The sequence below is a fragment of the Hippocampus comes genome, unplaced genomic scaffold, assembly GCF_001891065.2.
Source record: "Hippocampus comes isolate QL1 unplaced genomic scaffold, H_comes_QL1_v1.1 scaffold82, whole genome shotgun sequence".
Taxonomy (NCBI): Eukaryota; Metazoa; Chordata; class Actinopteri; order Syngnathiformes; family Syngnathidae; genus Hippocampus; species Hippocampus comes.
This window is the reverse complement of record NW_017805135.1, coordinates 1,659,316-1,683,150: the sequence shown is the minus strand read 5'-3', so window position 1 is coordinate 1,683,150 and position 23,835 is coordinate 1,659,316. Positions and strand designations below refer to the sequence as shown.

The window sequence follows — 23,835 nt, the reverse complement described above, 5'->3', positions numbered from 1 at the left end:
TTATTACGATTCTATTTTGAAATTGCCCCCCCCGGCAATTGTAAACCCTTTATTTTTATTAGTATAGCGTAAAATTGCATTTTTTTTCATATTGCAACTTGGTTCTTTTAAAAAAATGACATTTAAAAGTGTTGGCAACTACTTTCAGTATTGATTTATCATGAGAGCAGTTTATTAAAGTTACAGCTGTAGTCTGATATTACCATTGTTGTAACACACACAAGGAATTGTGATCCAACTTTTATCACTAGGGAGGTAAAATGCTAAAATCTCACTGGACTGTAGACACAATGTCTTGCTGGAACATGTCGAGTTACTTTTCATATGAAATAAAGCACTGGGATATAACACTTTTGAACTCTTTATTTTGTTTTTAACTGTAAAAATTCCAATTTTTATGATGCTCTCAAGGAGGAAAAACAAAAATTCCTTGGTTTTCCCAAAAGTTCCAGAAGCTCGGAAGAAGTAACAAATTTACGAAAACTAAACAGTTGCAAATGGCTCTCTATGGATAATTCTCCCATCCGCCTCGGGCTGGTTTAAAATCGACGGATCGGTCATCATGCAGTGTCGGGCTCACGTGTGCAACAATAACTTATACATATACATTACTGTGTATTTGCTATTCATTATTTAATTTCCATTTATTATTTCATTTGTAACAAGTTCACCACCTCCTAGTGCTTTTTTTTTTTTTTTTTAATCAACACATCTGCCAGAAAACATCAACATTAAAGGGAGAGCTGTAGAAAAATCCCCGATCAACCACCCCTCCCACCTAGAAGGCACTCCCTAAATACAAAGTGGAGCCAAAATAATGAAAATACTAATCATTCATGTCACAGATCCAGTTGCTGTCCCTTTTTGTTTTAGAGAAAACAAAACAAAAAGCTTCACAGAAAAATATTGGAGAAGTCATTCTGAGTGAAAGTAAGGGTCTGACTGAGGAGATGGATGCAAACTTTTTTTGGCCGATGGCTAACTACTGAAAGCGCGCTCAGAAGAAGAAAAAAAACAGTTTATAGTGGACTTCTCAACAAGCACTTCATCATGCTGGATGTGCTCAAAATTTGGTTTCCTTCAGGCTGTTTCAACATGTCGCATCCAAAATTGAAGTAAGACAAAATGAAATGGAAGAATAAAGCTATCTAAGCACAGTCGGCGTACTGACCGACTCCACTTATTTACACCACTTGTAACTCAAAATGGAAGAAGAAAAAGAAAATGGAGGTGACACGCTGCTGCGTCTTCTTCCTTCCTAGCAAATGTCGGGACCCAAGAACATGTTTTGAAAGAGCCACGATTGGTCATCGTGCGAGTGGGGCGGGACTACGCCGCCACCTTGTTGTCTTTCTGAAACAAAAACAACAGGATCATACATATATACGTGATTTATAGGGGGGAAAAAAATTCACCTCCCCACCCAATAGAGTAATTCTACCGTATTATTTGCATATAAGAGAAGAGCCCCTCAAATAGAGATTTACCGCATATTCAAAGTCGGAGAACTCGCGGCCTCCTCTTCCGCCCCTGAAGCCGCCTCGGAAGCCGGGTGGCGCCCCTCGAGGCGGGCCGAAGGAGCCCCGGCCAGACGGCCTTCCCCGGCCCCCGCGGGGCGCCATGTAGCCTCTGCTGCCGCGGTACCCCCCTCGGCCGCGATGGTGCCTCAGCGGGATGCCGAATGTCTCGGCGTTCATCCGCCGCTCTTCTGCCCAGGTCGACCTCCGCTCTCTGCGATGCAAAACAACTAACACTTACCTTGAGAATCCTCCATCATGTGATTTACTAAAATACACAAAAGAACATTGAAGCAAAATGTAAATGTTTGAGCAAATACATTTTTTGAGTGTTTGTTATAAAAATAAAACAGAACATCTGAAGTCACATTTGGACATCTGGTAATATTAAAGCGGGGGGGGGGGTATTATAGTGACTAATAAATCATACTAATATGGATGAATCGTAAAATTCTGAACATTTTTGGTCATGACTCATTCTGTGAAAGTGTTTTTTTTTCTTATCTTACTACTGTCATACAACCACTTTTGGTAATATGACAAATCATTTTTATAAAATTACAGTTTTCAAATTATATTGTACTTTTTTGAGGTATGGCTTGTTATCTTTCAACTCCATCGTCCCCAAACCACTGCAGCTAGATTATAAAATGGTTTTAATATTATAGGATTAAAAAAATATATTTTTTCAAGTAAAATGAAGTAATTACTATCAGAGGTTATAAGGTTGTCTGTAGAGGAAAAAAAAAATGCTTTAGATGGCCACAGTTTGACTAATTTGAAGAAACCATTTTTATTTCCATTATTTCCGATGGGAAAAATGGTTTCTTAAAATCCTAGGTGGAGCAGCATTGCTTTAAAATTTATGCTAATGAAGAAGAAAAAAAAAAGACTGTAGAGGTTCCATTTTATTCTAACAATGACAATGTAGTAAATACTTGGAGTCGTTGCAGGACAGGTTGTCAAAGAAGGACTTGGTCTTGTCGTAGTAACAGGGAGGTATCGCTGCCTCCTCTTCCTCGACCGGTGCCTCCGCACCCGGATGTTCGGGGTCGGCCTCTTCGCCATTCGGCGTCTTTTCCACCTTGTCATCTGTGGTTCAAAAAAACAAAACAAAAAAGTTACAGCAGAAATGATGAGCGTGTGTTTGTTTTGAATGAAGTTGTGTATCACCTCTGAGCTTGAGCTTGCTTTGCAGTTCCTTGTCGATGTCGTCCTTGTGGAACTGAGCGTTGGCCGTCTCAAAGTCAAAGTCCTCCTCGAACTTCATCATCCCATCCCGGCGCACGTTCACTTTGCCTCGGCTGCGGCTGCTCCGCCCACGCCCGCGACGCACCGGCTGGGCGCCTCCCGACAGGTAGCACTGACCTGTCAATAAACATGTACGTAAGTTTCAATAAACAGAGAGGAAGTATATTGTGCATCATTGAAACAACCTCCTTGACGCCTGTTGGGGTCCCGGTTTTCAACAGCGGTATGCTCATGATCCCCGTGGGCCACTTTTGGCACGTCGGGGGCTAAACCACAGACAAAAAAACTTTCACAAGCTGAGGACAACCTTAAAGGATTCAAGTATAGTACAGTGAGTTCGGTTGTCACCTTTTCGCTGCTCCAGGAGATCCGGGGGCTTCTGGTGGCCAACGGAGGTCCCAGTGGGTCGAGGCGCCGGGGCTGCCGCCTGACTCCTTTGCCCGACCGGCGGCGCTGTGGCAGCCGAGGGGGCCTGCGTGGCCTGGTCCAGGGCGGAGCTCTTTGCAAGTGAGTCCAGCTGAGGACTGTTACGTCCTGAGCAAACAACATCATCAAGTTCTTTACGGCCTTCATTGAGGGGGTCAGTATGATGTGTTTTTGGTCTACCATCACTGCAGAAGTCATAATTACCGTAAATATTTGTACGCAATTAACTTAGGGATGATAAAAAATAGTCTATGATACGATTGGGCCACATTCGAGAAGAGCTTGATCAAACGCCAACTTTAAAAGTGACCAGAAATAGCATGTTCAAGACAGTACCTGACTCACTCGATTAAACAAATGCCACAGATGTGAATCGGTAGATACAAAATGTGCCTTTTGAGCTGCGTGCCAAAAGGTAAACATCATTTAGCATCTGCTTACCCCCGGGCGCGCCAAACTGCGGAGCGCCCATGGCCGCGCCACCGAACTGTCCATAGGTTTGCACCGGAGCCCTGCTGAAGGGAGCGTAGGCGCCAGCAGACTGGAATGACGCCGACGGGCCTACTGCGCTGCTGCTGCTCGATCCAAGTGATGACTGCAACCACAAGTACAAGGATCGGTAAACATAGCTCTTCAATCGTAATTCACATGGGTTAGTTACTAAATTGAATGCAGAAGCTTTCAAATGACTGGCACCCACATCCTGACTTTTTGGTACTTGTAATCAGCTTCACAGATGCCACGTATGCTCTGAGATGATGCAAGGTGCATAAAGAGGTCTCCCGTGTTGAGTGTGAGAGTCAAGGTAACAACAGCCACCTAAAGCTCTTCCATACTTCACGGTGTCATGTCTTGGTCATATTCATGTTCAAAATGGCAACGAGTGTTATCTGAATGATCATGCTTATTACAGTTTGTTCTTTTGGAGCCAAGGACAGGCCCACAGAAAGGCCCATTCCGCCTGATCTGAGATTACCACTTCAAACTGGGTTTACACCTAACGATCTTCGAAGTCCCAAAATCAGTCTTTTGATGTACAAGTAGCTTTACACTACCTGATCAAGATGACTTCAAGACGATTTAGCCGGTAATAGTAAGATAGGTGAGAGAGAGCCATAAATTGTAATGTGAGACATTATTTTTCTTATAAATTTTTTAATGTTTTGTGTAAAAAAAAAAAAAAAAAAAAAAAAAAGAAAAAGCTTAAACTTACCTAACACTGTCTCCTAATCGCCCTTTTGTTGTTGTAAGAGGCAGACCAGCGTTTGATCAGGAAAACTCTGGCTGATTTTGAAAATCTGATTGATTAATCAGTTGGGCCCTAAAACTGCGGACTCAAGTTACTTGTACAAGGCGGCCAAATCAGGAGATTATACAATTTGGCTTTATTCATAATAGTGGGTCACCCCCATAATAGTGCTTTCACAACAGCTGCAGCAAAGCGCTTAACACAACATTGAATATAAAATAATTTGGGAGACAAAAACTGTGGAAGCTATTTGTGAGAGTGCTTTCACAAAGTTTGCAGTCATCAATTTGATTGCTACCACCTGTTTTCGCAGCGAATGTCTGGCTGGATGCTGTCAAAATAGTTCACCTGAACGATGGCAGGGTCTTGAGGCAGGCTGCTGGTAGCTTTAGGAGGCTCGCATACGGTCAAGTCCTTAATGTCGCTGCCCCTGAAGATGATGTACTCAAACACCTCATCCCGGGGCGGGATGGGCCTTTCGGTGGGCCTATCCTCGGTTCCAAAAGAGCGAACTGTTTGGAGAAATCAGAATGGTCATTTTGATACCCCAAGTTGCAATTTTGGGGGTGAATATATAACACAAATGACATCATAAAGACTGGAAAAAGCTTTAAGGTTATTCAGTGTTACGTTTATGGCCTACGTTGATTTTAGTAGATTTTCTTCCAAAGTTGTTAAGAAGAACCCAGATTCTACTTTTAATATATCGGGAATGTTGAAGTCAATCATTTTGGACTTACCGCACACAAGCTAGCGCCAACATAACGTAAACAAAGGGCACGCGTTAGCTCCTGAGCTAGCTGGCTAACTGCGAGAAAACCGCTTTCATCATTGCTCGCGATTGTCACCAAAGTAGGTTATTTAGGTGACTTTTAGAAAGTAAAGCCACCCGTTCGGTGGCTGTGCTTACCTTTGGCGAGAGCTACGGTGGAGTTTTCAGTATCTATGGTGTACAAAATTCCTTCATAGCGAATCTCGGCCTTGGAGATGAGGCTAATTTTGCTACCGATATACGGCGTTCCTCCACCGCTCATTTTGACCCCCTTTCAATCGCTAACGCACGTGTTTGGCTGTTAAATGTTTCCCTCTTAACAGAGGCGTCGAAAAATAACAACGACCACGACTACGACTTCAAGACAATTTAACCGGTAAAAGTAATTTCGGAAGTGAGTTTCTGTCGTCCGTGCCCAAATTGATTTCTACGACATGACATGGCCGTGTTGGTTATTTTCAACCACCGCAAAGGATTGTGGGAGGGAAAGGCTGGCATTGCGTTCAAAGTTACACCCACCGCTTCTTCTCTTTTTCTCTTTACAAAGGAATTACAGTAATTTCCACACAATTATAAAAAAAACTTTGTTTGTTTTTCACGAATACTGCTTAGAAGAGATTGGAAGAAACATGCAAGATTAAAACTGTTTGCATTATTTTGTTTTCTCGCGAGATTCCACGGGATCCTTTCGCCTACTCCATATTGTGGACTCGCAAATGCAGAAATATGAGATTTGGTACGTTATGTTTTTTCGAATTATAAAACAAATTATTTTTGTGATTACGCACATAGATGGACTGTATTCATAATTTACGAAACTGAAAAGGAAGAAGAAATACGAGCATTTTGTCTCCCTCCTGAAAAACGTCTAATGACGTCAGACTCATTCCCACAATGCCTAGTAACACGCATGCGCACAGCAAAAAGAAAAAGACAGCAATCGGAGATCAGAGATGGCGGGCGCCTCCGACCCTCTGGAAGATATGCTCTCTTCCGAGGTGGACGAGAAGGCGGTGAGTGACTTGGTGGGCTCCCTGGAGTCTCAGCTGGCCGGTCAGAGCAACTCGGGGGGCAAAACCGACGAGAGCCGAGGCGCTGGCTCAGTTGCCCCCGCTAACCATCACTTGGGGAAAACGCTACCAGCTCCGGTGGGCTGCACAACACTAGATCAACAACAACAAGGGCGCCGTAATAAAACCGACCTGCACCAGGATTTAAACTCCACGGAAAAAACTGTCACACCTCCTTTCCAGAGCAGCACCCTTTCCTCCGGTGAGACTGCTGCAGCCGCCGCCAGTAACAGCGGGTCGCAATCACATGGCGCATCCATCACAACACTGCCCGCGTCCGGCGTGTCAACTTCCCCGCCGGCCAGCAGCATCAGCACCGCCGCTACCCCCGGTGGCCCCACGAAGGCTTCCCCGGACTCAGATGAGCCTCACGCGGACGCTTCAAAACGACGCCTCGCCAGCCCGCGACGGAGCGCCTCTGCTCGGATCAAGAGTTTGAACGGTGCCGCCGTAACCACCCGAGGAAACAGCAGTGGCAGCAGTCCCGCGGCGGGGGGCGACGACGCTTGCGATAGCCCCGCGGACTGCCGACCGGCGAGCACAGCAGCCATCAATACGTCGACGTTCACCCTTGCCAATGCCAGCCTACCTGCGGGTCAGTCGGCCATCGCCTTGGACCGGGGCACCCCCACAATCGCCTTGCACAGACTACCCAGTCACATCGTGGCCGGCATTGCCCAGAACGGGACCAGCGTGTCAGCAATGGCCCAGCAAGGTGCCCAGACGCCCCCTGTCACCTCGCCCCCATCTGCCTCCTCTTACTCCTCATCATCGTCCTCGCCACCTGCACAGGCGAACCACAGTAAAATCGCCCCGGACCCCGCAGAGGCTCCCAGCGAATGTCAGTCCAAAAGTGTCACCACGAGCTCTGTCATAAACACTGTTTCCTCCGTTGCCGTGACAACAACACCCACCTCCAGCTCGACCACAGTAGCTCAACCTTTAACCACAACTGCTACGACAACCACGACCACCACCACCACCACCATACCAGCTGCCTCAGTGACAACAAGCTGCATTGGCGTTCAGATTACATCAGTGACCACCACTATCAGCACGGTCCGACCCACCACCGCCGCCCCCGCGATCCCTGCCGCCCCCGCCATCCCCACTGCCCCCGCCATCCCCGCTGCAGCCTCACCAACCATGCAGACCCCTACCCGGCCCGGTTTGGCTGCACCTCAGAGGATCGTTGCACCCCAGCTCATTGTCAGACCACCCCAGCAGCAGACCACTATTCAGCTGCCACCTGGGTTCACCATTCCGTCTGGTAAGGCTTCCAGGTGCTTGACATGCTCCTTCTTCAATGTCCCAACATGGCCGACAGACGACACATTATTGAGGGAATTAACAAAGTACAAATTACTGTACCTTACATACTATTCTTTTTCTGTACACTCATGACGTGTTCCTGGTCTCTCATCAGCCAACACCAGGAGGACAATGAAAATTAATCATTTGGGAATAAGTGGTGAAAAACTAAAAAAAAAATAGTCCAATTAGATAGAAAGTAAGGTAAAAAAATGAATGAAAATTTTTGAAAAAATTATTTTTTTATTTTTATATTATTTTGCATTTAATTATTCCGTCTTACTGCTACATAAAGGCAGAAAAGACACTGGAAAACAAACTAAAATACAAAACTAATTCCAATGAAGTTGTGAGATTGGGTTAAGCATAAATAAAAGCAGAATACAAAAATTTGCAAATCATGTTCAACCTATATTTAATTTATTTCACTAAAAAGACAAAATATTTAATGTTCAAACTGATCATCTTTATTGTTTTTCGCAAATAATCATTAACTTTGAATTTTATGGTTGCAACACGTTCTAAAAAAAGCTGGGACAGGCGGCAAACTCCACACAGGAAGGCCGGAGCCGGAATCGAACCTTGCACTTCTGTACTGTGAGCCGGATGTGCTAACCATTTACAAACCGTGCCACCTAAGTTAATTATGATTTGCTAAAAACAAATAAAGTCGATGAATCACAATGGGGCCTCTGTAATGAAATTTAATTCAATTGGACCAAACCCTCAACTATTGTACAGCACACAATATGTGGATAATTTCACATTTGCTTTAGGAGTTTTGGATTCCCCCAGTTCAAAAATGAGATCTGCTATGGTTGCGAGTGCATACTGACTGCTGGTCACCCCCAATCCCACACCATGAATGGCTCTCCAGCTTGTCTCAGCCCCTCCACAATTTCCTCTAATTAATGTTCCCGTGCTTCCTCAGGCATGGTGCTGGTACGGACCGAGCTGGGCCAGCTGGTGTTGGTTCCTCAGCAGGCTTTGGCTCAAGCTCAGGCGCAGGCACAAGCGCAGGCACAGGGTCAGGCACAGGCCCAGAATAACATCTCTCCGCGACCTGCCACTCCCACTACCGGGACGTCCTTCAGAGTAAGCACTCCACAGGTAACAATCTTTACAACCATTTTCTCTCTCTCTCTCTCTCTCTCTCTCTCTCTCTCTCTCTCTCTCTCTCTCTCTCTCTCTCTCTGTCTCTCTCTCTCTCACACACACACACACACAGATATTACATTCATCTTGTTTACCATCACTGGTACCATTCTACCACAATTCACAATACCAAAAAATCCTCCAGATGCTCTCACCAAGGAAAAAAAAATCCTTCAGATGCTCTCAACATGCAAACTTAGACATTTCCGAAATCCAATGGTAGTGAGAAGACAAATCTGCCAGGCAACTGGATGAAATATGTGTCACGTGATTTGTGACAGGCCACATCACCACCAATAATACAATTTGGACTATAACCAAACTTTCGGTCAAAATACACCTCCAAGTTGACCAGAACTCTGGCGTTTGAACTACTGTTGTTGATGACATCACCAAATGTTGAGACCTCAGTTCAGCGAGCATCGCAGGACTCATATCTGGACGTGTATTTTCTCTTTTCTTTGTTCATTTTGTGCATTTTGCGGTTTTAGGATTGACTTCCCAGTTTCCACCGTTTCTGCTTCAGCTCCACCCTTTGCTGCTATACTGCAATTACAGTTAAAGCAGTCAAATAATACCCATTTTCATGCAGCCAACGGTTTTAAAGTCATAAAATTCGGAAAAGAAAAGTTCTACTTTTCTATGAGTTTTTCACTTTTAATGACTTTTTTGGGCACTTGAATGATCATAGACTGCTGAGACTGCTATTTTTACTTTTTAAATTTCAAAACATTGTTCCTGTACGGCTAATAAAGGTTTTACATTGGACATAGTAGGACCCTGGAACTGATGAATTCTATTGACATTATTTCCTAGGAGGAAATATTGTTCTGGTATTTGCCGTAGCCTGTCTGCCAGGTGATTACTCTGTGCGCAAGACTCTTCCGCCCTCTGATTGGGATATAATTATAGCAAATTAATCCTCATTGAATTTATTTTATCTGTAGATTAGACTGTGATTAAAAAGTGGATTACTATCACAGGGGAGCTTCGAGGGAGTGAGCCACTGAATTGATGGGGGTTTACCTATCACCTGTGGAGAAATCACTCATTGGAAAAAAAAAAGTTTATATTGGCAACATACTGAAGTTCCGTATATGTATTTTTATTGTATAGTATTACGTTTCACAATATTAACATTGCTAAACCGGACTATATTTAGAATAAGCAAGATACACCATTAAGTTTAATAGGGGGTGTTTATGTAGGGCTGTAAATCCTCTTTATTACTCAAAAGTTTCATTTCAATCAGTTTTTTTGAGGCCATTTCTATAAAGATCATTTAAATAATATTCTACTGTCAAGTCAGGCAGAAAGTTTGAACATATGACAAAAAAGTGTTTTGTTTTGTTTTTCTTTGTAAGACCGCAACTTCTACCTTTAATAGCTGTAAGCACACGCTATCGACACTAGAGAGCAGCATTTTACCGTCTTCACTTCATGTTTTGGAACTTTTTGAACTGAAGTGCTGGGCCTACATTGACATGTAATAATATTTATAAAGAAGATGAATGATGATGATTTTGATCATAGTGGTAATATTATGTTATTTAGCCACACGACACCAAGTCCCTGTAAACATATAGTTGAATTTATTAATGTAATAACAATAATAAAAATAATCATAATAATAATCAATGCTCCATCGTAATATGATTTACATAATATAATACTAGATTCATGCTTCTATGACAGTGTCAATTGAAACATAAATGGCTTTGGATATTAATCAAAATCAATACAACGGAAATTCTGACGATTATAAATGTTATTGTTTCCTTACAGACAGACTTTACATTTACTTTCACGCTTTTGAAAATGTTTAGAAAAATAATAAATTTTCAATTAATAATACTATTTTGAAAAGAAATGTTGGAGAAACAAATAATGTCTTAATAATACAAATCATAAAAATGACGATTAATTAAATTCTTATAAATGATAAATAATGAATGTGATTGATCCACCTTCTTCCCCTTGCACATTGCCACCGTGGTGATAATTTAACGGGCTGCCTTGTGCTCCCCTTTGCAGGAAAAGCATGAGCGGGGTCGGGAGTGGGGGGCGGGGGCGATTTGGGTGATGGGAATAAAAGGGTATGGTGTTTATTCCCAGAGCTGTCGGGCCTGTCAGTCTTCCCGCAACGCTTGAGGGGAGAAGAGGAAGGCGTCACAGTCTTCTTTCCTTCCTTCCTTCCATAACCTCCTCAATCATTCATCAGCCTGCTGCTTGATTATTTTAAAAGGCTCAACAGTGAGGTAGAAGGAGCGAGACGCGGCGACAGGGTGGCATCGCTGGCGGTGAGATGCACCCTGTGGCCTCAACCCCCACCACCTCCCCCTCCCATCAACCCTACTCATGCAAAATTCCCCGGGCTCTTTTGGATCCTGCTAAACTTTTAGTGTTGGGGAAAACAAACTCCCTGCTCTCTTACCATCCTACTTGTTCACGGTTCCTATTTGTACGCACATGCAGCAGATTCACGTATGCTCTCTGTCAAATGGTACATAGAGAGCGAGTTGATTGCAGGATGAAGTGTCAAAGTACACTCATCGGTTGCATAGCAAGAAGTGGCTTTGTACATATGACATGGCTGGAAAAGGCTGCCCTTTCCAAATGTAGGTTTTTATTAAACGTTACACAGATCTGATCGGATGGATCAGCTCGGCAGATGTTTTTTTTTTTTTTCCCCAAAATCAATGATTGGCTATAATATCATAATGTGCTGATCACGTTTTAAAGTGTGCTGTCAGGTCCAATCCTTTCTTTGCTTTGTAGTTCGTTAGGTTGCACAGAAAAATGCCAGTGAGATTACGAATGGGGTTGACTGTATATTGTTAACTGTCCACGGCTGATATCTCGATGTTTCTCCTCTTTCTCCCATTTTCTGTCCCTCTGCTTCTGATAGTCTCCAGCAACCTCTCAGACCACCAGGCAGTGTGCCCTGACCCCGGCCAAGGTGGCACCGTCTCCCTCTCCTGCTCCTTCCAGCCCTGCCCTCCAGACCACCTCCTCCTCCTCCTCCTCCTCTTCTTCCTCTACTTCTTCCTTCGTTACCTCCTGTCCCGCACTACGCCCAGTGAGAGAACTCTCCTTATATTTTTACTAGAAAAAAAAATAAGAATAAAAATTGTTTTTGCAGTTTGCCTCATTTGATAGATTTGCACCAAATTTGGCTCTGGGTTTGTTTCATTGCATTCACGGTCTCTAACAGGGGTGGGCAAATTTATTTATTCAAGGGCCATGTTAAATTTTTAAATGAACAATCATTCATGGATGAATAAAACAAAAATACAAAAAATATAAATAATAAAGATCCATCTTTCTGTACTTTCCCATTTTGTGCAACATTTTAGGAGAAGATAAGGTACTGTTTTTTTTTGGGGGGGGGGGTTGTACAAAGTATTAACATCAGGGTGCTAATAATTGTGGCTCACGTTATTTGATGTGGTGGCCCGATTGCCCGGTTGCACTGTGGTTGACCTCACAGTGCAGAGGTGCAGGGTTCGATTCTGGCTTTGGCCTTCCTGTGTGGAGTTTGCATGCTCTCCCCGTGCCTGCGTCCGTTTTTTCCGGGTACTCCAGTTTTCTCCTGGCAACTGGTTCAGGGTGTCCCCCCCTACTGCCCGAAGACAGCAGGGATAGGCTCCAGCACCCCCTGCGACCCTTGTCGTGGATCAGAAAATGGATGGATGGATTGATTATTTCATGTAAAAGAATTATTTCTTAATGTGGGATTTCTTTCTCACAAAATAAATACACTTGAATTAAAGGTTGGCTTTTCCTCTTTTTAAAAAAATGGGTCCTATATTATTTAGAAAAAAAAGAATTAATTAGAAGATAAACAGCACATCTTAAACAAGGCTGCCAATAATTATGGAGGTTAGTGTAGTTGCTTGGTATCAAGATGCCGCCAGATGGCGCCAAAGTAATACTTTGGTATTAGACATGACTTTGGCCTGAGCGCAAAACCAGCAAATAGGTGAGTTTGTCCAGTATTTCGTACTGGCTATGTTCCAACCAAAAATCTGAATTCATAAATCCCGAACCATGACTATGTGGTGGTAACTGTTCTGATTGCTTCTTTTTTTTTTTTTTAAATCTTACAGCACACTAATTTAATGCAAAACACTTTTGGACCACCATCTGTGGCCCGTGGACCCCACTATTGAGAAGCACTGTGTTAAGTGATGTCCAAGAAGTCGCCGTACCAGATGTGACAGGAGTGCTGTGGCGCCCGCCTCCACTTCTCTGTGGCCTTGCTGCAAGCCAGGCGTCACGTCCTATTTATCTCCTCTTTCTTGTCTCTTTGCAGAAGGGCCCCGTGGCGCCGGCCGTGGCGGTGACGGCTCCGCAGCAGACCCCTGTGGTTTCCACACCCCAGGCCCTGCCGGCCCAGGCTGCCTCACAACCCCCGCAGACGACGGGCATCGCCGTGACCCCTGGAGCTCCTGTCGTGTCCCAGGTTCTCTCACTGCATAATCATAAAATAAAACCGATATTTCAAATCTTATATCAATGCAAAAATATGCTTTTTCTTTATCTGCTAAGTCGCTTTTGTGTGCCCCCTGTTGTAAGACATTGATGGGGGTTTTTGAGGCTACCTATGTTTACCTGTCACATTTTATTTGTTGATTATTTGGCCTAAACTAAGTAATATAGTCCTCATTTCGTGGTTAAATTTTCAGGCTCTAGTGGCAGATAATTCTGCTTTAATCAAGTCACATATTACCCATTCCCCCTCACTCCGCCTTTTTTTGGGTCAAAATGTATTTTTCAGTTTTGTAAATATTTTGCTTCAATTTGTGCTTCAATTAAGTAATTTATTCCTGATTTCATTGCTCCCCACCGCCCCCCTTATTTCTTTCTCAGCCCATTTTTTTGCAGTGCTGTCTCACTTTCTCTTTTTCTCCTTCTGTCTCTCTGGTGTGAGTGCTGTCACAGCTGCCAGCAGGCTGGCTGTGTCACAATGCCCCCCAAACCCCTCTTGCAGCTGGCCGCACACAAAGGGTCTCACACGTGCCCACGCACGTTTGCATTCGTACATTCACACGAGGAAAGCCAACCCAAGGACATGTTTTAGCACACACACATACACACACACGTAGACACACACGTACACACACACACACACACACACACACACACACACACACCCACACACACACACACACAGCCACATATGGATGACAAACAGATGCGTGTCAGAAAAACATGGGAGCAGAAACAGAGAGCAAGACGTAGCGTGACGTAACTGCAAAAGATTACATACGACAACATAGCATGGTATAACTTAGTGTTACGTAGCATGACATTACAACACAGCAAACGTTGCGAAAGATAACATACAAGAACTTAGAATAGCATTACACAGTATATTATCAAAACAGAGGAAACTTAGCGAAACATACAACAGAGCAAAAATAGCAAAATGGAGTGTAGCGTAGCATAACAGCATCGCGTGACATAACATAGCATAGCATAGTATTGCATAACAATAAAACGTAACAAAACATAACACAACATAAAACAGCGGGCAAGCACAACCCACTGTTTTATCTTTATGTTTATATAACAAGAAAGTCCAATTATTGGGGATAGTCCTAAAGCTAGACACATTTTAAGCTGCATATACACACTAGTTATCGACCTGGACAATTTACTTGACAAACACTAAAAGGTGACATTTTATGAGTGTCTTTTCATCCTTTGGTGCCCTTCAAATCATGTTGTCGTCTCCTTTTGTTGTATCTCTTGCGACAGGAAATGCAGGAAAACGTGAAAAAGTGTAAAAACTTCCTAGCCACGCTCATCAAGCTGGCATCACACAACTCCCCGTCGCCTGAAACCTCCAAGAACGTCAAAGCTCTTGTGCAAGACCTGCTGGTGAGAATCTCCCACATACTGTATTGGCATTTCACAAATTCGCATATTCATGTTTTGTTTTCTAGGGGAACCTGTCCTTAGGTATCCGCTGAAAAACTCAACTCTTTTTGGAGGACGGGGGGCGTTGTGCTCTTTCTGAAATTGCCTTCAGATGCATCACGGCACTGTCTAATTAGGATAGTAGTACAGTAATAGCGGCAAAGTCCTCCTGCAACTAGTGCCCCACCAAAAAAGTTATTGACACCCCTTGAAGTGGTTTACAATTTTCTATTTTAATAGTTTAAACCAGTGTATCACCATAATGAACAACATTCAAATATGATAGTGTAGTAGGACCTATTGTTCATCAAAAAAGCGCCAGAGGTTTTATTCATAAACATTTTTGGTATTATTTCAAGACACTGTAAAATTACCAAAAAGTTGAGCATTATCAGTACACTAGAAGACAGAAAAATAAAAACAACCACTGAATGATTCGATTAACCTGTAATGCACAATTAAAATTTTACCAATAGAAATGTTTGAAAACCAACAGATCTTAAAGATTGAATGCAAATATATTGTGCTTTAAAGTAAAATACAACTTTACTAAACAAATGTGCTGTGTATGCCGGTGTGGATTAATAAAAAAGTTGAAGCCACTGTTACATTTTGTACAATTCAGATATTCAATTCATTGATTCTTGGACACAGTACTAGTTAGCCCATGTACACTTTGAGAATTACGAGCGTAAACCCTTCCCACCTAAATTCCACACTATGGTGCTAAAGTCCTGTCGTGTCTAATCGAAAAGCAGTGCTATTATCCTGTTAGACTGAGCTTTGGCTCCATCTTGTGGCATTTTACAGCATTTCAGAACGAGCACAAAAAAATGTATATACCGGAGTTTTTTATCTGCGGGAATTCAATCCCGCCAACGTTGCGAGTAACAAACTGTGAATAGACAGAGGCTGTGGGGGGGGGGGGGCACGATACTGTAATTGGTCCAAGAAAGTATGTTTGTAGTTTAAATTGACCCAATTATTCTGAGGTTTTGTTTTTTTTTTTCAATTTCTGACAGGGTTCCACCACTGAGCTATATGCGCTGAACCCTTCTGTGCTGTAGAGGGCGCCATAAAACGCCTTTTTACTTTCTGACCTCTTTTTTATTTTATATTTTTTAATGTATTTGATAATTAGTAAGAAGTGCCTCCCTGGAAGGACAGAATGAATGTTGTTCATTATTTTTGTTCTTATCTGTGTGATGTTAAAAAAAATTAGGATGCCAAAATTGAGCCGGAGGAGTTCACGAGCCGGCTGCAGACGGAGCTCAAGTCGTCACCACAGCCTTACCTGGTACCCTTCCTTAAGGTGGGACCCTGACTAATACTGATTCTGCACTACATTACAGTGGATTATCAAAAGTCGACACACTCCTGATAAAATGTGGAGATTTTGTGATGATAAATCATTTCGAAATGTTTTCCACCATTAAGGTGATCTAAAACTTGGACCACTCAATTAAGTTGATGACTGGAGAATTAAAGACGACATCAACAACAGAGATGAGGTGGTTGCGCAAGTCGGCACTGCCGCTTGTAATTGCTTTGTTCAGAATCAACCCATTTTCATATTAAATGGGAGTCAGCACACACCTGCCACCATTTGCAGACCCTCCAAGGATTTTTCTTGATAAATACATTAAATATGTTGAAAGGGAAATGCTGAAAACATGTTCCAATATTTCGGCGCCTCGCCCTGTGATGTTGTATGTTGGTCCCCATATCACAGAAACACTAATTCAGAAAGTTGACTCTTTTTTAAACTCAATGCTGTTTATTTTTTAGCCTGCAGCTGACTACAGACATTTTAGCACATACCGAAGGTTTTGTTTCTTGTCCTTTCAGCAGGCACGCCCACACAGTCCGAAAGCTGGAAGGCGGGCTCCATTTTTCAAGATTCGGGAGCTTTATTTATATCGTTGGTGATATTTTTTTATTCAATCCAATTTGACTGGCGTAAAAATAGTCTTCACTCTGTTGTGTCAAATCTCCAAGACGTTTTTTTATTGTTCCTTGAAAGTATCTGCTTTCTCAAAGAAGCCTGAAGGCTTTTTGCTAAAACCGATTGGTATTTGAAACTTCAATAATTCCCTCCACCTTGACAATGGCTCCAGTTCCAGCTGAAGAAAAACAGCTCCAAGCATGATGTTGCCACCACGATGCTTTACTGTATGGATGGTGTTTTTCTGATGAAACAAAGGTTAAACTTTAAGGCCATGATTCGATATTGAGCGTGAACACACACACACAAAACAAAACAAAAAACCACCATACCTACAGAGAAGCATGATGGCGGCAATCAACAAAGTTGTTTGATGACCATGTCTGTTTCCATTCGTAGGTATGGAAAAGCCTTATGCACTATTTTAATATATCTGTAATTTATATTTGATATGATATGACATATTAATTTATCCCAAATTATTTTGCGTACCCCTGAGAGACTCGGGACTTCAAATTCAGTACAACTGATCCCCCAGAGAGAAGTACCTTTAATCACCTGCCAACCTGGTTCCTCTTTTCCTCAACTTGAACACCCTGAAGTAACATTCCCTTTACGCTACGGCTACTAATGGCTAAACCTTACGCACACACGCACGCACGGACACACGCACATAGCCCTCTGGCCTGATTTTTGACTGTGTGTGACAGTGGGCCCGCCAGCCGTGCCTGCCAGTCGCCAGCAGGTTTCTCCAGCCAAGCATGATGAGCGCCACATCAAGGGAGCCGAGCGCCCGATCCGGCTACAAACACATGTTGTCATGCAATGTTAAGTTGCTGGCGTCCAAAATTTTGCCTGAAAATACTAGTTTCTTTGCGCGCGCGTGTGTGTGTGTGCGCGTGTGTGTGTGTGTGTGTGTGTGTGTGTGTGTGTGTGTGTGTGTATACCCCCCAAAAAGATACCATAACATAGCAACGGAGTACAACTAATACACAGATCGCAACAAAACATAACATAATGTAACTTGTAACGGAATACAATAACATAGCACAGCGTAACGTAACATCACACAACTGTACTATGTAATAAAACATTATGAAACAAAAATTACAATAACAAGATGACATAATTTGAGATAACACTACACCACTCAACGTAACAAAGCTCAATATATGTATATTAAAAAAAACGAAAAAACATTACTACACATCAAATCTAAAGTGGAAAATATCAACACTACACAAAGATAGATACTTTCTTAAATTTGAGGGGAGTTAAGTCAGGTGAATTTAAGTGAAACAGAACATAATCCAACGCCACCTAAAACAAGTCACAAATGGCTGATGGTGCATTCATGCATGCATGCAGGGAAGTATCCTTATGTCTCCCAGTTTTTGCTTAGTTTTGTGTACTGAAATCTATTTTGCTCTTGTCCGCCCGTCTACAGAAGAGCCTCCCGGCCCTGCGGCTGTCTTTGCTTAACAGTCAGCAGTCCTTGACCCAGCCACCGCAGCAGGGCATCAAACCAGCAGTGCCCATTGTGAGCGGGCCGGCCGTCCACGTACGTCCCCCGAACAGCGTCGGGGCCACGGGTACCAGCGTGCTGCCCCATGGGACGATGGGCCATGCAGCCGCCGCGGTATGTGCACGCACATAAAATATAACTGTACAGGCTATGGTGCAGGCAACATTCACTCAAAATGAAGTTGAATGAGAAAAACATGCAGTGTGCCGACATGTGCTTATTACCATATTTTTCAGAGCATACCTTCATTCTAGGGTATAAGTCACACAAGTAAAAAAAAAAAATAAAAAGCATCATGAAGAAGAAAAAAAATGTCTAAGTCGCTCCGGTGTATCGATCAAAAATCGAGACAAAGAACCAGTTGGGTGTAACTTTTCACGACAAAAAAGTTTGTCTTTTAAGTTTAAAATGGCTTACTTTAATTATATATGCCGCCTCGCATTGTGGTGAGAGGTAGAATCCTGGTTAGTAATAAATATTTTTTGTGGTGTAAGAAAGCAGCATGCTAAATTAGCGATGTGTCACACATTGGTTGTCATGACTACTGCTACTTCTGTTTCCATTTCTTCTACTTTTGGTTGGTGGTTGGCAATTGCTTTTGGTGCACTACCGCCGCCTACTGTAATGTGCGATAAAGTAAATGCATGACCACTACGCCTTCTTATTCTGCTTCTTCTATCTCTGCTTCTTCTTCCATTTCTTCTTCCATCTCTTTTTCTTTGTTATTAGATGTGGGTGCGTGCTTTTTTTGCATTACTGCCACCTTCTGGCCATTGGCGGTGATGCATCAAATGTTTTCGACAACCGCAAAAAGAAAGTCAACATAGTTGAGGAGCGGAGATTTTGGGCTCCAGTCGAGCACGTGTCAGGACTGGCCAAGCTATGAAAATATAGTTAAAAATAAACACAGTACTGTTTTTGTCTTATTTGTAATTTTAAAATGTTCAAAATACAGGATGGACAGCAATAGAAAATGGATACATTGAATGTATTTTTTTTATGTTATTGATTATCAATTTTTTTTAAACTTAGACCTTTACACATTTAGGCGTTTTTACATATTTCATCTCTCATTTCTCTCATTCAAGCCTGAAAAGAAGTTTCATTGCTGCTAAAAATCCGGATGGATTTTTAGCACGAACGTGCTCCTAATAATGGAAATGTAAATTATTTCCTTGTGTACACAAGAATTTTTTTTAAAAAGTACCGTCAAAGTTGTAAAAAAAAAATGAAAGTAAAAGAAAGATATTTTGAAAGGCAAGTCAAAATGTGAACATGAATATGGAAATCAGCCTGGCTCTGTAGAATCCCCGCCAAGGCTCTAAAATGTCTACATCTAATCACCGTTGAGATGTCCACAACATCTCTAGTGGTGTAAAAGTGCATTGCGGCCAATTTTCATCGACTGCGCCCAAGGTGCAGTTGAAGCTTTTAGCACCTGCAGTGTCGAGCCAAGTCAACCGGCAAAGTTGGAAACTTCATTCAACCCACAGCTGTATTGCATTAACATGGATTTCTGTGTGTGTGTGTGTGTGTGTGTGTGTGTGTGTGTGTGTGTGTGTGTGTGTGTGTGTGTGTGTGTGTGTGTGTGCGCGCACGCTCATTATGCAATTGGAAATGTTGGGGTGCAAGGGGGGCGGCCAAGTGAGGTCAGACTGGTCTGGGCTGAGCCAGGGGCTTCTCTTCTGTCTCTCTCCAATTTTACGATCTCTACACACACACACACACACACACACACACACACACACACACACACACACACACACACACACACACACACTTGGGCTGTATCTTCTCCGAAATCAGTTGACCATCTTCCTCCTTCCCTCCATTAAGCGGCGGAGGGTGAAGCGAGGTAACTAGGTCAGCCCCAGGTCAATTTTAAAGCAATGTGGCGGCCGCAGTCCATGTCCAGAACATGCCTCTGGTCTCTCTCAAAGGTTGATCAATAAATCGCTGTCTCTCTCTCTCTCTCTCTCTCTCTCTCTCTCTCTCTCTCTCTCTCTCTCTCTCTCTCTGTCTGTCTGTCTCTCTTTCTCTCTCTCTCACGTGCCATACGCACCACTCCACAACACAAATACACAGCATAAGTTATCGCACAAAACAGCAAATGATCGCCTCTAGCACTCCAGCGGTTGGTTGAATTAGGCCAAAAATTGCGAGCACTCTCTCTCTCTCTCTCTCTCTCTCTCTCTCTCTCTCTCTCTCTCTCTCTCTCTCTCTATCCCTCTCTCGCTCTCTTTTTCTCTCCCTCTCGAGGTACTTGGCTTGGAGTCAGTTCAGTACATACGGTGCACAAAACAGATTTTACTTCCCGGTAATTTATTATTTTGAGTTTAAGTATTACGTGTAAGATTGGAAAAACTAAATACCCAAGGAATTGGTTCACACACTCTTAATCTCCTCTCTTCCCAAAAGTTGAACAATTAACAAAAAAAAAAGTAAAATCAAAGTCAAATGGGAAAACCACACCGTGTTCTGCCTCCCTTGAACCTCTGCCAAGGCAGGTTTTAAATTTTTGTTAATTGTTCATTTTTTTTATAATAAAACCTTCCATGAACTATACAGGCAATGCTTTTTTTTCAATTATTTTCATGTGTAAAAGTAAATTAAATGCTGCTTATGGTAACATTATCAATCATGTATTTATAATTATTTTTTTAAGAGCAAGTAAAAACAAAAGCAACAAGAAAAACATATTTCACCAGGCTGTTCACATTAATGTCTTTATACATATATAAACAATTATAAAATATAAAAAAAAATATAATATTAAAACAAGTGATAAATGTAAAACATTTTTGTCCTTTTTTTCTACAGTTTAATACACAATGTAATATAAATAGAACCACTGACTCTATTCTTTATTGATGGGAAAAATTGTTGCTGTCTCTTTGGGATGTGGCGTCAAAAATTCCTGAGTGACCTGCAAAAATAGAACACGTACACAATAAAATCAAGCAAACCAATTGAATTCAATCAAAAAATGGAAAGTAAAAACAAATAAATGAATAAATAACTTTCCAAATTACTCACTAAAATAAAAATTCGAACTTTTCACTTCTACATAAACTTTCACTTTTGACCTGTTGAAGGATTCTTTTTAAAGGAGTCAAAAGTCAACTTCTTTGTCACGTTTTAAAAGTGAAACATAATCAATAAATAACCTCTAGGGCCGTTCCCTTTACATCATTTCTATTATTTATTCATTCAACGACATAAATCAAATGTTAAACATGCTGGAGGTGCACTGAAGAAGGAAATAGGTATACATGGTTTCAAACTTAAAAGTGTGTGGGGGTGGGGGGGGGGTAGTTGCTTGACTCTTATTGCCAAACTTTGTACCTGAGTTGTTGTTTTTGCTCTTGTAAGTGTGTCGCTGGCTGGCCGGAGGTCATATGCTTTCTGTGCTGAATGAATTCCTTGCCCACGGTACATCTCTGGGAAAAATGGCCGATGCTTTGTCGTCCTGTTTTATTTATTTATTTTTTCATATTTTTTCCCCCCTCTCCTTTCACCCCTTGAACTGTAATATAGCACGTGTCGTGTCAGAGAATGGAAAACAAGGCAAAAAAAAAAAAAATTGCAGTGAGAAGCAAAGTACTAAGGAATGGATGGCTGAGCCTGAGGCCTAACCCGTAGCATTACACGGGAAGGAAGTGTCTCTTAACAGCCTGCCATTGCCAATGCCCGCCTGCCTTCCTCTCCTCTTTCTTCTTCGGTATTTTTTTTTTTTTTCTTACTGCCATCTTGATTTCTTGTTATCCCGGCGTTATCTTTTCTGGAGATGCATGCCAATGTAGGTCGCTTGTGCACAAATCATCAATCTGCACACCCATAGACTTTCCAGGATTTAACAAACGACCATCTTGACAACCAGCCGAGCAACTAACCAAACCAAGCTGACAATCAGCTAACCACTAAACAAACAACCAACTATCAAACCCACTGGACAACTAACTAGCCAACCAACTGGCCAACCAAACTGAAGACAAACTGACCAACCACTGAACAAAGAAAGGTGGTGTTGAAACATGGCAGCCTCTTCTCGGGGAGGTGGGCTCCATGTTATATAATAAGTGATTAGTTTACCTCCAATTACATAAAACAAATTACATTGATGTGATCGAACATATTTTTGTGCATATTATTGCATACCATACAGACATGGTAATATATACAAATTAAATTCATCTGGAAAGGTTATTTTAGATTTATCCTGAAATTTCAGGCCAAAAACCAATTTCCCAAAATCTTTTGATAGGTGTATTAATTGCTCTCAAGAATTTTGGTCAAATTAAGAATGTTGCACTTTCAGAGTTTCTACTGTATTTTATGACGCTGTAGCTCTGTTTTTGACCATTCTGAACAAACTGAATGCATCCCTTATCATCTCCTCCCAGGGTATGAAGACCACAGGCCCCGTGGGCGGACAAGTCCGAATGCCTGTGATGATCACACAGTCCATGAGAGCTCAAGGTGAGACATCTGCTTCGCTTATCAAACTTATCGTCTCGATGGTTTTAGAGCTCCGGCGGTCTCGTTTTGACATTCTTGCTAAGCCTCCATGTTGTGACTCAAAGCTGACCCGACGCTGTGGCGGAGGAGGCTAAACGGGCCATTTAGCCATTAGTGAAGCGTCCTCTTGGTGGGCTTGCGGGATGTGTAACGGGTGGGAAGCATAGCGAGAAAACAGGTGCTTTTTTTTTTTTTTTTTGCTTCCCTCCTCCGTCTGTCTGCTTATAAAGCCTCTGCTTACTCGCACTGATTCGCACACACACACGTTTCCTATAGAAGCCCGCTAACATCGCCTCAGCACTCTCCAAAAAAGAGATAGCTGAGTTCTCTCAGTAACAAGCGCACTTGTTTACCTATTTTTCACATTTGTGTGTCTATGTGTGTGTATGTGTATGTAATCAGGGGTGCATCCAAATTTGATCTACCACGTACAAGATGGCCCGCAGAAAAAGGATCATAGGTCGTTTTACGCCCGCAAATTGGAATGCGGGCTCCGTTCTAAAAATACTTTTTCTGCGCCCTTCGGCGAAGAACATGCCTGTTAATATCAAGTTTGAATTCACTCTGGCAGTCATTGTGCCTTGCTGGGGAGGAGGAGGAAAGGGGGGGGGAAAGTGTCTCGGAGGTGTAGCATGCGGTCTGAAAGTGTGAAGAGAACCGGTTCAAGTTTTCAAGTGCGGTCATGTAATGCAAACCTGCACCAGCCTGGAGAGCGTAAGCAGGCTGACCAACCGATAATATGATGGATGTAAACGAAGGGACAACAACAAAACATGTATGCCCGGTTAAGCACGCCATGTTGCTGTGCCTTCGCTGTCCATTATTGTACTCCTCATGTTGCAATTTGAAAATAAAACAAAATCAACCATTAACTCAATGTATACAATCTGTATCAGGTCCAGATGGCACAGCTTTGCAGGGTCTTCACTCAGCCCCCACCCTCACTCAAGAAAGAAATACTCTTTTATTTCAGATGAATTAAATTGAAATGCATTTTATTTTGTTTTACCAGGTGGAGTCATAATTTCAATCCTTTATACATCTGCAAAACAAAATAAAGTCACTCTATTTTTTATTTTTCATGAAATATAAGAAAACTTATAAGCTGAAATAACGTTATTTTATCAGGGCCATTCACATTTCACATCCCATCACACAATTGTGTAGCCCT

At 42.4% G+C, this 23,835-nt stretch overlaps 2 protein-coding genes across 5 annotated transcripts in view; one reads left to right on the top strand and one right to left on the bottom strand.

The window, feature by feature from the left end:
* Positions 1–660: 660 nt before the first annotated feature.
* On the bottom strand, positions 661–5,477 carry lsm14ab (LSM14A mRNA processing body assembly factor b). The gene is given in 9 exon segments (XM_019866779.1): positions 661–1,353; positions 1,488–1,785; positions 2,456–2,609; positions 2,691–2,885; positions 2,954–3,034; positions 3,117–3,302; positions 3,636–3,789; positions 4,792–4,955; positions 5,354–5,477. Coding segments are annotated over 9 exon segments (1,380 nt in total). The 3' UTR covers positions 661–1,329.
* A 508-nt stretch (positions 5,478–5,985) lies between these two features.
* The window catches only part of LOC109513977 (transcription initiation factor TFIID subunit 4), an 84,086-nt gene continuing 66,236 nt past the window's right edge, over positions 5,986–23,835 (top strand). Inside the window, exons 1-8 of one of the 4 annotated variants that reach the window (XM_019866750.1) lie at positions 5,986–7,555; positions 8,528–8,706; positions 11,660–11,830; positions 13,067–13,216; positions 14,515–14,637; positions 15,899–15,988; positions 18,069–18,260; positions 22,550–22,625. In XM_019866750.1, coding sequence (XP_019722309.1) covers positions 6,169–7,555; positions 8,528–8,706; positions 11,660–11,830; positions 13,067–13,216; positions 14,515–14,637; positions 15,899–15,988; positions 18,069–18,260; positions 22,550–22,625 — 2,368 coding nt within the window. In that variant the 5' untranslated portion in view covers positions 5,986–6,168. The remainder of the gene's footprint in view (positions 7,556–8,527; positions 8,707–11,659; positions 11,831–13,066; positions 13,217–14,514; positions 14,638–15,898; positions 15,989–18,068; positions 18,261–22,549; positions 22,626–23,835) is intronic. The other 3 variants (XM_019866753.1, XM_019866751.1, XM_019866754.1) reach the window with 3 other exon arrangements.